The 14,398-nt window shown below is 35.6% G+C and overlaps 1 protein-coding gene across 1 annotated transcript in view; it reads left to right on the forward strand.

Moving 5' to 3' along the window:
* Positions 1-14,398, forward strand: part of RYR2 (ryanodine receptor 2) — a 371,658-nt gene that overhangs the window by 123,096 nt on the left and 234,164 nt on the right. Inside the window, exons 6-8 of the mRNA XM_071581075.1 lie at positions 6,826-6,900; positions 7,636-7,714; positions 8,788-8,900. Coding sequence (XP_071437176.1) covers positions 6,826-6,900; positions 7,636-7,714; positions 8,788-8,900 — 267 coding nt within the window. The remainder of the gene's footprint in view (positions 1-6,825; positions 6,901-7,635; positions 7,715-8,787; positions 8,901-14,398) is intronic.

A 14,398-nucleotide genomic window follows, 5' to 3' on the forward strand; every position in this document is an offset into this window, starting at 1 on the left:
GGCAGCTTATAGGATTACTTTATTGCTGATTTTAGAATAAATACACCAACATTGGTCTAGAACAGATTAAGAAACTGCACATTAATAAAGAAATCAATAAGTGAATAGTTTTTAAATTGTAATGGAAATATTTTGGGTATCATCTTCCCTACAGAAATGGTTGTAGCATCATGCAAATATTTATGTGTAGAACCATAGTGAGATAGTTTTAGACTGTAGGACGTCCTTCCCTCCTAATCCTCACAGTACATTTTGGTCTTGTTCCAGTTTCATCCACTTCCTTGCTAATTCTGCTGTCATGGCATTTTCCTTCTCCTGAGTGAGGATTCAAAAGCTTTCAAGATCTGTATTTATTCCACATCATTTCAGTAGTTTTCATTCTATCATAAAGTTTTTTAAATGGAAACATTTGATTTGTTTAAATAAAGGAACATTCTAAATAATTTTTTATAAACAAGGCATAATTTTGTACATTCACAGTTTTCTTTCTAAAGAACTAGCTTAAATACTTACATTAGCCTGCTGGTTTAAAAACTTTCATCAGTGTCTTGAGAAAGGCATTGATGCCAACAGCCTTATATCTCTGATCTTGACAGAGGTTGTTTCTGACTGGGAATGGCATAGTCCAGGGCCTAAATATAGTTTTACTCAAATAGTTGATTTTTTTCCAAGCCAATACATGTGGTCAGACCCAAATTTCATATTTGACTTGTCTTCCTAATGAATCAAACCCACAATTTCAGAATGTAATGCATTCTCCCAAATGAAAAATTTGACAGCTGCAATGTGGGTCCCAAGGAAGGGACTTGGATAAGGTTCCATCACTGGAGGAAATGTAGGTTTTTTATATACAATTCTTTAGAGCTTCCATCACTGGTGGGTTCAATTTCCTGCTTGGTTTATTTTTGTGGTGGTGATGGTTTTTAATTTAAAAGGGTTCAAGGCAGGTAATTGTAGGATATTCTGTGCCTTTGAATCTATATTTGCAAATGTTTTTATGAATAGGTGTCCTCTGTTTAAAATGCTGTTGTCTCCAGCATCTGTTTTATTTTAAGATGGTCATTGTTAGTGTGCTCCATTTTAATGGAGTGTGAGTAATCAGTGCTTTAAAGAACATTGTTTTACTCCAGTGCATATATGAAACAGCCATCAATAGTCATATTTGAAACTTGTAACATTATCTTGTGGTATTTGCCTGGGAAAACATTTGTGAAGAAAAATCTGGGGAGCATATTGCTTTTTTTTACTATACAGCTGCTGAATGTGCCTTCCCATATCAAAGGTGTTCAGTGCCATGTGTAGTGTTTTCTTATAAACCCATTCAGAGCAAATACTGAGTGGTCCTAAGTTCCATCTAGACTGCTAGGGCTGGTTCTGAGGTACGGAGCATATATGAGGCAGAGCAACTGATTGCACATGGGTCATGATTTGCCATTACTGTTAGTTAAATGGATTGCATTTTTGAAGGGTTTACTACTAGTATTTTTTTAATTTTTATTTTTTTTAAGTCCATCAAAGTTATTTTCCCCACCAATTTAATCTTCGTACTGTCATTTTCCCTATAGCGCATATCAGTAATTGCATTCTACTGATAAGGACCCCTCATGGAATGAAGCAGGAAAAGCCATTACATTGTTCTTAGAAACTCACTGTGTTATCTTCTATGACTTTTTCTAGAGTGTGAATCAGTTCCTGTGTTCTTGTAACACATTCAGTATTTTTAAATTTCTTTCATGGGTGATTAGACTTGTTTGAATAGACATGTACTAAACACAATTGCTGTCATGCTTTCTCAAGCATTGGATTTCTGAATACTGACAATCTTACAGGAGTTTGTCTGTGTACATACTGAAATAACAAGGACATGGTTGTCCTTCTCTGGTACCTTCCTGAAGCTCATAACTTTTCCCATCTTCTCACACATTTAGAGACTGTGTAGATCTGTGACGAAAAGTCAGAAAAAAACCATCAACGTTTGCTTGCAGTAGAGTAATCATTGGTCTAAGAAATGTTTTTCCCTGGTAGAAATAAGGCTATTCTTTTGAAAATAGTAGAAAGGTGTAATGGGTTGACCTTGGCTGGGTGTCAGGTACCCACCAAAGCCGCTTTCTTCCTCCCCTCTGCAACTGGACAGATGAGAGAAAATACAAAGAAGGATTCATGAGTTAAGATCTGGGAGAAGTCACTTACTGATTATCATCATGGGCAAAACAGGCTCAAAGTGGGGATATTAATTAAATTGATTACTGATAGGATCAGAGCAAAAGAGTGAGAAATAAAATAATCTTAAAAACACCTTCCCCACATCCCTGCTTCCTTCCAAGTTCTACCTTCTCCCCCACAGTGGTGCAGGTAGATGGGGAATGGGGGTTGTGGTCTATTGTTGTATCTGGCACTGTCAGGGGAGGAGTCCTTCCCCTGCTCCCCATGGGGTCCCTCCCATGGGAGACAGTCCTGCAAGAAATCTCTGTGGCCCATCCTATGGGCAACAGTTCTTCACAAAACTGCTGTCATGTGGGTCACTTCTCCATGGGGTGCAGTCCTTCATAAACAAGCTGCTCCAGTGTGAGTTCCTCACAGGGCCATAAGTCCTTCCAGGAAAACCTCCAGCATGGGCTCCTCCCTCCATGGGCTGCAGGTCCCTACCAGGACCCTGCTCCATCATGGGCCTCCCATTGGGTCACAGCCTCCTTTGAGCATCCGTCTGCTCCAGCATGGGCTCCTCCACAGTCTGCAGGTGGAACTCTGCACCCCTTCATGAGCTGCAGTGACACAGCTGCTCCACCATGGCCTGCACTATGGGCTGCAGGGGAACATCATCTCTGGCACCTGGAGCATCTCCTCGCCCTAACCTTAATGTCTACACTGTCGTTCACATATTGTCACTCAGCTCTTCCCTTGCTGGAATTTTTGACGGCACAATAACTTTCTTTCCCTTCTTAAATATGTCCTCATGAAGGTGTTTCTATGATTCCTAACTGGCTTGGCCTTGGCCAGTGGCAGGAAGCCCAGCCTGGAGCCTGTCACTGGCTCTGGTAGATGCAGGGGAAGCTTCTGGCAGCTTCTGACAGAAGCCATCCCTGTAGCCCCCACTGCTGCTACCAGAACGTGGCCACAGAAACACAATACAAAAGGTAATGGCTATCTGACTCAAAATCATGGATGCCACAAAGCTATTCACCAGTCTCTAAAAAGTCTCATTGTGAGGTTCCCAGAAGCACAGATGATTCCAAAACACTTAACTCAGTGTCACCATGATGGATTTCCTGCAGCTTCTCACGTGAGTCCAGGAGTGTAGGAATGCGCCTATAGGCACAGCACTGCAGGTGCTACTGTGTGAATTTTTTGGTGATTACATGTCTGTACCTATGACAGTGATGTGTATATAAAAATGTATAAAATTCACAGTAAAATAGATATTTTTGTTCAATCTAATTATAAATATCTTATTTATGTTATGCTCATTCCATTATTTGTATATTTTACTAGAGAATTTATAGGTTGTAGTGTTGGAGTACTTTTTGGCATTTTAATCCTCTTTCTAGTAAGAAAACTAGGAAAAATAATTATTTCACCAGTTTAGTTTTTTTTCCTTTTTTTTTTTTTTCCTCCAAGTTTCAAGATAAAACTCTTCACATCAAATTAAACAGCTCAGATGTTTGTAGTCTATTCTCTTTGCCTGGTCTAACATGTATTGAACTTAAAAGCTGTTTACATATTTTGAACCCTAATTTCTTCAGCTCTAATTCTTGTTGCTATATTCTAAACTGCCTTTTCTTTGGAAATGACTTTTGGGTAATGAGATGACTCCAAATTAATTTTGTATTCCAGTTGAAAAAATATTAGATTAGAGATGGGCAGTTTACATAAATTTTTCACAAGCATTGTGAATTTGCCCCATATGCTTTCAATCTCAATTTATTGTCCTTAGTGTTTGCCAGTTCTGAAGGCTTTTCAAGTCTTATACTAAATCCCAGACTCTGGGGGCGTAAACTAGGAATAGTTTTGCATTAATATAATTGATAGTCCTGAATGGCATAGCTTGTAGAACTTCAATGGGTAAGTTCTTTGAATACAAATGTATCTTTGTCCACTCTGGTTTTAGTCAAGGAATGTATTGTTCAACTTAGAAATTACTCTGAAAATTGGAAATTAAAAACGTAAAGAAAATAAGACTCATGATAAATAATGTGGTTATTTGCAACTTGCTTGCATTATAATGCCATTCCTATACTTGTGCAAAAATCTGTGAGTATTATGGATTGAAATTGTCAGCACTGTGACTTTCAAGAAGTCTTACTTGCAGAGTTTTCTGAAATGTTTTTATTATTGTGATATTACTAAAAACTTGTTAGAACTTCAGTAGCAAATCTCATCTTGAATGTTGCAACTTTGCCATGAAAGTCCAGTTAACTTTTAAATTAATTTTAATTTTTTTTTTAACATATGGAAAATTTACAGCTTTCTGCTGGAAACAGAATGTATCATTTTGAAATTCAAAGATTCTTTTGGTAGACAATCATGGTCCAACAGCTACTTCCTGTGCAGTTTCTGGCATAAGAATAAATGCTGAGTATTTAGTGATGAAATGAGCCATTAAAATAGGAAGCGAATTTACAGGTAAGTACGTATCCTGGAAGACAAGTGCCAAAATGGATGGCAGTTTCATAGAACCAGTGTTCTTTTCTAGCCTTTCCTGTATTTTTCCATTTCACCTTTATGCTTTCCCTTCATATAGATGGTTTGATTATGATTGCCTCTCAGAAACCTTTAGATGAAAATTGTTTTAAATTTTTTTTGCAACTCTGCTTTCCATCTAAGAAACAAATGAAAAACTTGTTTGCATATTTTTAATGGGCAAAATAGTATTGGTTAAAAAGATTTGCTTTAATCTTCTTGGAAAAATAATCTAAAAAGCCACTCTCCCATTTTTCACAGAAGTGACTGAAGTTTTTTTGAGCCAGCCTTTCTCCTATTCAGCTACAAGTGAGCATTTAACAAAACAGGTGCTAGACAAATGGATATGGCCAAAGTAAGGGCAAACTAACATCGCTGTGATTTTGTTGGTCACACTATTCCTCTCATCTTTTGTACAACAGGCAACTAAAACTTCATGTTAGCCACCAAATTTCTGGAGAGTAACACAGAATAATTTTGATAAAAATGGTGAAACGTTGGTAGGGCAATATGTTCAGAGCAGTTTTTTCTCTCTTCCTCAGTCTAATAAGTAGCAGACATTCAGCATTCAGCTTTGACACAGAGGGCCTGGCATTATGAAATGTCATTTTCTTTCCTTGTGCCTTTGGAAAAACAGGTGGTATTAATGGTAGTTCAAAGCTAAGACTTCGTATCTCACCGTCAAGACTGGGTCTGTGACAAAATCCATGACTTTGATTCTTTCTTAATAAAAATTCATATCATTCAGTATTCCAGAGAGATTATTGAATGTTCCTCCTTGCATTTTGACTGCTATGCAGTTTGTTTAAAGTCAAAATACACCTTTTGTCCATCAAGCTGCTCTTTACTCCATAAAGATAAAAGTCAGGAACTTTTGGCAGTTTCCAAAAAGTGCTAAAATCACTATTTTTTAAAGTGCTTTTAAGTGCTTGCTTTTCCACCACCTATTCCTATTTTTTTTCTTGACCTAGTAACTCAAAGAAGAACAAGTGCTAATGCATAAAAGTTAAAGAAGGACAATGAATAAATAAGGAAGGGAAATAATTGTGTGTTGGCACATAGCCATTCAGTTAAATTGATCTTCAGCACTGAAGTGTAGTTGCCAGAGACATAAGATATTATGATTGTTTCCAATTTATTCTGCAATGAATCTTATGCTCCAATCAAACAGAAGGTCAGTTTACTGTGGTAAAAGAAAGGATATAAATACTATATTTAAGAAATTAAATTAGGAGTCCTATGTGAAAGAATAATGATGCTTATGGAATTGTCACATTTAAAGACTCATAAAATATGTATTTATCGACACTTCTTGAAAAGTGTGGTATGCATTATGTTACATGAGCTGTTCTGTCAAATATGAACTTATGCTCTTCATAGTGTCTTGTCAAGCAGTCACTTCTCCTGTCCAATGCATCTCAGTCTAAGAAATACATAAATCTTCAGCAGAAGTTGAAGCATTGCTCATGCTTCACCAAGATTTATTTATTATTTCATGAGTAGTTAAGCTGGTTATTGATAAATAGAAACTGTAATGAAAATATTGTAGAAAAAATGGTTGTAGTTACTTGGGATAAAAGTGTGTTTTATTACTTTAATTTTCTTTCACTCAAAATTTATGCTATGTTTCTCAAAATGAACAATTACTTGGGCATGATTTCTGAATTTTCATAATCTCCAAATACTGTTGAGTTAGCTTAGATATCTTTGAGCACTTACCTGTCCTAGCAGATAAAGAATTCTCTCTTATAGTATTTAAGCAGTAGGGCACAAGCAGTTTGCAGGCTGATGATCTTCAATGTGGTTGATTAATACTTTCTGGGAAAATAGGGAGAATACTCCAGAAGATCCCTCTGCATACTTTCTGTATATAAAAGTATATACTTTGGAAGGAAGATGGGTGACTATAGAGAGATTCAATAATATGTAAGTATGTAGAGGGTAGCATGGCACACATCAAAGCTGCTTTTCTCTAGAAGCTGCCTGCTTTCAGCCCAAGGAAGAAGGAATCAAGATTCTAGAACATATTTTTTACCAAATAGGTGATGGCACAAAGTACACAATTTTCTTTCATCTTTCTTCCTTTCTTTCTCAAAAGGCTTCATTTTATTATAACATACAACTCTATGATGCCTCTTTATTTTTCAGTCTGCACAAGGTGGTGGCCATCGAACGCTACTCTATGGGCATGCAATCTTGCTGCGCCATTCCTACAGCGGCATGGTATGTAACAGAAGTTGTGAGCAGCAATGATTTCTGTTTTTTATGAAAGTTATGTTTGGAAGTGCCAACGCTATTGCTATTTACTGATATCTGGAGAATTATTCACATCAAAAAGGCATTCTATGTGAAGCCTTTGTGAAGGGTAGACGCTTGGAAACAAGAAATCAAGCTGGTTGTATCTGGATAAGTGCCAAAACTAAGTCTGGCTCCCATAGTGCTGAATCCTCTGTCAGCCCGAGTTGGTGAATTCTCTATTCTTTTCCCTTGGATAAGCTTTGCATAAGCTTTGACTGAATCTACAGGTGGCATCTTGCTGTCAACCTGAGCATATGTTGGAGGCTGAGTGAAAAAGGAAATTCCTTCTTGCATGTATTTTAGACAGAAGTCCTAGTCTTCAATTCCCTGATGAATTTTACAGGTTCCAAACTTCTTAACTACAAGTGGGGCTTGGTGGAGCTGAAACATGATGCAATTAACTCCTTTATTTCCACTCTTGCTATTCCTGTCTCAATGGAAAGATAACCTGGATCGAATCGAGAGGTTATTTTAGAACATAGGTCTTTTTCAAGTCTCCTTGAGTGCCATTCAGTTTATCAGGCATACACGTTCTTGGTAGTTGCTAGTGGGGATAATCTAAGAACAGTTAATCCTGTGTTGGTTGTCTGATGGCTTTTATATTTTAGTGGATTATCAGAAGTGAGCAGAACAAGTATTGTATGCTTTGTCTTTTGATAGTACCTATGCTGCCTCTCTACATCTCGATCTTCAATGGATAAGCTGGCATTTGATGTAGGATTGCAAGAGGACACAACAGGTAAACATTAGTTTAAAAGACTATATAAAGGAGAATGCTTTCAGTCTAAAAATCAGAAGAGACTTGATAATCATGTAAAAAGTAAGACTGTTTTAAAAATTAAAGAAACCAAACTTAATGTTTAATGTTTAAATATTCAGTATTTTATATTTATATTTTCTAATAGAATATTTCTTTTCTATGAGATATAAATATGTCTATTTATATTTAAATATGAATTTATGTTAGTGAATATAACCAAAGGGATTTTACCAAGTTTTAAGTCCTGTGGAAACCTTTCACTGAAAATATTTTTGAACTTGTATTATTTTAATAAAAATTCTATTAAAACATAGCAACTGCTGGGGACTTAGATTTATTTTTAATGACTAATAATTCTTAAAAGGCCATCAGTTTGGTGTAATTATTTAGTTAGATGTAAGTTTGCTTGTTTTCCTGCTCTAGCTAGGAGTAGTAAGGGTAATAACTGCAACAGTTGAACAGTTTCAAGATTGAAGAGTTCTCTTCTGAAAAGCATGCTTTTTGTTCAGGAAGCACATCCAAAAATAAGGTTTGTCATGGGAACAGAATGTGTGACTTTAATACTTATAAATATTCTGGGGTTTCAGAGACACTAACAACCAGTAGATGCTGAAGAACATATTTGAATTTGGATTTATGAGAACTTTCAAATATTATTTTAAGAGGTATTGTAAGTGGTTATTTTCATTGCCCTTACTGATGGGTTGCTCTATTTCTTTGTTGTAATTCTCAGTGGAATATTCTTTGATGTCTTTTCCAGAATCTGTAAAGAAAGTAACTGGGAATCTTTAGCAAAAGCAGCCTGGACCAGGTTGCCTAGAGAACACAGAGCTACCTCCTTGCTCTGGAATCACAGTTCCAGAGATCTTAGTCATCTGCTTATGTGGTGGTGCAGGAAAAATACTAGTTAGTGAAAACACATGGGCACTTGGTTTAGCCAACTGAAAACTGGATCAGAACTTCAGGGCTGTGAGAAGCGTGAAAGTAACGTCACTAATATTAGGACTTTTTCTTCTTATTTCTTTCTCTGCTCTTTCTCGATATTGACATAGGTGAAGCATGCTGGTGGACCATACATCCTGCTTCAAAACAACGATCAGAAGGAGAAAAAGTGCGTGTTGGAGATGATCTTATTTTAGTCAGTGTCTCTTCAGAAAGATATTTGGTAAGTTATGTAAAAATGTCTGTACAGTGCTTCTTCTACAGGAAAAAAAATCAGTTTAAAAAAGTCTTATAATAAATGGTGGTTTACATTTGCGCTTCCCAAAAATAAAATTTAAGGTGATTAGACTGGTTTTTTTATGCTATTTTGCAGCTCAAGACACTGAAGGTCTGGAAAGTGTGACTTCATTACATGGCTAATATAATTGGTGTCCATTTCAGTAATGGAAGAGAAATTGAAAAAAAAATACAGGAAAAAAAATCTGTCCAAATTGCATGATTGAGATGTTTAGAATCCCTTCAAGTGTTCAGAGGTTAACAATGCTATTATAAATTAAAGTGTTGGACCAAAATTTTTGAGTGTTTCACTTAGGTACATAGCATCTGTGGGCTTAAAAGGTCCATATTTTATTAGGATTGTGTACAGTGTAATCTGTAGAGCTACTGACATGTCACAATTAAATATAATAAAATAATGATTAAATATAGTTGAAATATTTTAAAAATATTACTGATAGGCAGCTACTTCTAAATGGTTTAAAGAGCTTTCTTCTTCATCAAAGTCTCTCCTGTTTGTTCTGTGATGAAACACTTGGACACTTTAACATGAATTTCTTTTGGAATTCTTGGCAAATTATACTTTATGGCAAAAAGAAGATGAAAATAAGAAGAAACTTGTTCTGCTGCAGACTTCTGTAAAATCAGCACCAGTGAGTTTGCAAAACAATTAAAAAAACAATCTCTAAACAGGAAGTGTTTTGAATTGATTCAAAAACTGTCTAAAATCTAGGAGGGCTACAAATATTGTGAAGGGCCTTGAGGGGAAGCCGTATGAGGGGTGGCTGAGGTCACTTGGTCTTGTTCAGCCTGGAGAAGAGGAGACTGAGGGGGAGACCTTATTGCAGTTACAACTTCCTTATGAGAGGAAGAGGAGGGACAGGCACTGATCTCTTCTCTGTGGTGACCAGTAACAGAACCCAAGGGAATGGCCTGAAGTTGTTTTAGGGGAGGTTTAGGTTAGGTATTGGAAAGGGTTCTTCACCCAGAGGATTATTTGACAGTGGAATAGGCTCCCCAGAGGAGTGGTCATGACACCAAGCCTGATAGAATTCAAGAGGCACTTGGACAATGCCCTCAGGCATATGGGGCTGTCCTATGCAGGGCCAAGAGTTGTACTTCATGGTCCTTGTGGGTCCCCTCCAACTGAGGATATTATATGATATCTGAATATAACATTAAAATTTATTCTCTATTATTCACCTTTTTATGTGACATTATTTTTTATTTTCTATAGTATTTAGGAAAAAAATGAATGTCTTAATGAGACTTCAATTATAAAATTGAAAATGTTCTTCCTTCTCTTGGAAATGCATAGGAAAATGAGAATATAATTATTAAAATATAATTGTGTCATCTAATGAGAAGCTCAGAAACTCACCTGATGAGTTACTTTTTGTAATTAGGTGGTCTGACAATTTTCTCATCACCATTGCATTTTAAAATTATTTTAAATAACTACTTTTATGAGAGTTGGAATTACTTAGGGGAAAAACAGCATACTATGGACTAAATTAATGAAAAATCCAGTTCATTAAAAGATTTCATTTAAAAACATTGGATTTCATTGAATTGTTGAATTGGGTTGCTGAAGTTGGATTTTGCTCCAAACTGTCTCCCCCTATGCCTGAACTTATACTTCCTGCCCTCTAGTTAGTAAATCAGCTCAACTTTTTGTATTATTTAGGGTTTGTGCCTCAACTGATGATTCTCAAGGTTGTTACATGTACTTTTATGCAGCAAGATGGATGATGCTGTCTGCAGAGTGATTTTCCTTAACATGTAGTGTTAATGTGTATAATGCATCATCCATGCAAAATATCAGTATACTAAAAAGAATTTATATTTTCAGTGTAGAGAGAAATGTCACTGAATTATCATCTTAAAATGATTTGGAGCTACATTTCATTGAGTATTTGTTAAACCTATTTCAGTTCTACAGCTCTGGTTTGACAGTAAGAAGGAGCAAATTAATTTTGTACTTACGGGCACTTACATATTTTTATCAGCAGATGTTTTTCAAGACTAAATTAAGAGCTGGTAAAGTATGTGGATTCATAATTATAAAATATTTGTGTTTTTTCTACCTATTAAGTAATTATATTAGCACTGTCAATAAAGCAATTAAACTTTTATGAAAATTCAAACTGTTAGTAAAAGCTGCGATAGCCAATTACAAATGAGTGAATATTTTTCATGAAAGCTGCCTCTCTGTCTTAAATTGTTTGTCTTAATTCATCAGGCCATTTAGAAAAAAACTTCAAAGGATGTAAGCTTGAAAATAATACATATATGATAAATATACATATAATAATGCATATTTTAAATTATAAATAGTATGTTTTTTTCCATGTTGAGTTCAGTGTCATGTTATAGCTGATACTTTCTATGACTCAAAGGAATATAGTAACTTACACCTTTTACAATAGTTAGGACTGTGGAGAGATGAAATTAGTTTTGTGAATCTGCTTGAATGCTGACACCAAATAAGCTCCATTGGATCCAGCTGAGGAATGCTTGTTCTAATGTTTCAGAGTTCCTCAGATGGATCCCTTAGCAGAGAATAATGTTCATCAGCATGCTAAGGGTTGGATTTCTGTATGTTGTGTACTCTGTGGTTAAAACTTTATGAAAAAGTTGGTTTTCTATCAAATGTTCTGCATAAATGTGCTGTTAGGAAAAGGGTTGAAATGTCACCTTTTTATATTGCAATATTTTTCTATGTTTTAAAACAATTTGCTAATTCTTTCCGACTGAAGACAAATAGGTTAACCATCCTGGGGCAAAGACGTGCATGTAAAAATAACGAATGGAGTTCATTCACAGGGCATGGCTTTTTCAAAATGTAGTCTGCTCTTAGCTGAATTTATGTAATGTAAGAGGAAAGCAGAACTATGTCATCTTTGTAACTTAAACTTCCAGTTTTTTGACTAGAGTTTAATTAATTTAACATTGACTTTGTGAATTTATGATCTCAGTGTAGTCAGATTATTGTTTAGACCTCATTTGCTCTATTATACACTATTAAGAAAATACCTGGGTTTTGCTATAGTTGCCTTTGCCACTTTCCATACAAACGAAATATTTTGGGACAATGTGCTCTATTTTTTTTCCCCTGAAGAGTGATCTTTTTTACTTGCAGTGAACAAGTGTTAAAGTTATAGGAAGATCAGTGTTAAAATCGTAAGGTAAAGGTCCAGAGATGTGAATTTTTACTGTTTGTTGCCTCACAACAATGTCCCAGGGCAAATCACTCACTTCTTCTGACTCTCATTATCTACCTATACAATGGAACTTTGGATTCTTATTTTCCTGTGTAGAATTTCTGAGAAAAAGCACTTACATAAGTGCTTGTGGCATTATATAATGTGCGAGCAGCTCTATTGCCAGATACTTCAGAGAGGAAACTTGGCTCTGCTGAACCCTGTTAGCAAAAAGATGTTTCGCTATAAATATTGCCACCATTTAAGTTCAAACTAGAGTTGCTCTGTCTCCTTTCTTGGGGCAATTCAGCCTGATAAAGAACAGATGTAATATTTCCAGCATGTTTCCCCAACTTGTACATAATAGTATCTGTCTCTACACTGAGTTTTGGCTATGCCTATTATTAATTTTACATACTGATTGCTTTTAATATGGCCAATTTTCAATAATTTAGAAATTCAATTAATTCTATTTTCTTTCAAATTTATGAAGGCTCTGAATAATGTATTCTTTTAGACACAGTTCAAGAAAAAAACTTTAAAATGAATTTGAAATACAAAATGCATAAATTAAGATAAAACTGAAAATTGTTATCTATGAGGCCAGTGTTGTTCTGGTTAAGAATTCAGTAAAGAGGGAAAAGAACTGAACTTGTAATCTACAGTGCACAGATTTCAGTATAATGCAGCAATTTTTGCACTGTGATATGTATGTAGTTTCTGAGTTGCTGTCTCTGTGACTGCAGTGCTGACCTGCAGCTGCATTACTCAGGTCTGTGAACAAACCTTGATGTTTATTTGACTGAAGTGAACTATTTATTTAATTAATTTTTTTTAACTACTGAAAACTAATATAAAGTAATTTGAAACTTCCTTTTAAACTGTAAGCTTTTTCTTGAAGATTTTTATCATGGTTAACTGGGGGCAGAGTTCCCTATCAAAAATAATACCAACCAAATTAGAGCAAACAATTTTAAAAGTTAGAACTGATATCTGTCATTACTCCTGGATAGGAGGACAAGTTCCTCAGTATTGCAGAGGCAGTCTCTCTGCATCCTCTTGCATAAAATACTTTAATTTCAGCTCTTAGTTTTATTTTTCCTATTTGTTTTCATATGCTTGGAACAGCTTTTAAATATTTATATCATTTGTTGGTGCAGTAGTACCAGGGAACACAGGAGTGTGTGATTTTTTTTTTAATTAAAAGTTATTTTTCTTTCAGTTTTTTCTAAAAGTAGACACAGTATTTTACTTTGCTTTCTTGTGTGTAAATTCACAATTCCATCATTTCATATTGTTGAAAAATATAGAAAAGGTTTTTTTCAAAGAATAATTTTAATCTGCATAAATAAACCTGAAATTAGTGGAACCAAGGTAGTGTTGAGCTGCTCTGTTACACTGATCATAATGCAGTTCCCATGGAGTCTTTATACACATTAAAATGTTACTGTGGAGGCTGATAGAACTTCCCAGTAATTAAGGTTGTCAAGCTGCTCTGCCTTACAGAGTCCTGCTTCCAAGTGCTTATAATCAAGTGCTTGCAATGTGAAAAATCACTTACTAGGAATAGTAGCATCTATTTCTGATTTGGTTTTTTTCCCCTTGTTTGTTTTTTTTTTTATCAGTCTGACATAATTTTTTTTAATTTCATCCAGAAGAGGTCAGATGTTACTGTGCTCAAGTACAGGGTAGAAAAAAAAAGTCATATCGTTAAAAAAATTGATCTCATTTTCTGGTGTACTTCTTGGTAGCCTGCAAAGACAGAAAAAAAGAAAATGAAATAAAAAGGCTACAAGCCTCTCCTTGCTTAAGCTTAGTAAAGAAACATTCTCCTACAATAATAGAGTTTGCTTATGCCCAGGGAAGATTAAGTTTTATTTTAGTAGCTAGAAGTCTGATGACTTTCTGTTTTACATAAGCTAGACCTCTTGCACCTCCTGTGTGTTAATGAACTGTTCAAACTCCCTCTACAGCGAATAATTAAATACACCCCAGCCCTGGTGGGAGTAGATATTCCTTGAAATGGGTTGCTCAAGGTGGTGATGAAGTCAGGCACTGTATTGACAGCTGAGAACTCAGTGTTGTGTGTGCTGCTGGTGATCTGCTGTCATTTAAGATATGTGGAGGAAGGAGCTATGACAAAGTAGAAGGAACAAAAGGCAGGTGATGTATCAGTGACAGGAGTGGGACTGAAGCGGGAAGGAAGGAAACTGTGAGTGGGACTTGATGACTGGCTGAAAAT

The sequence above is a fragment of the Pithys albifrons genome, chromosome 2, assembly GCF_047495875.1.
Source record: "Pithys albifrons albifrons isolate INPA30051 chromosome 2, PitAlb_v1, whole genome shotgun sequence".
Classification (NCBI taxonomy): domain Eukaryota; kingdom Metazoa; phylum Chordata; class Aves; order Passeriformes; family Thamnophilidae; genus Pithys; species Pithys albifrons.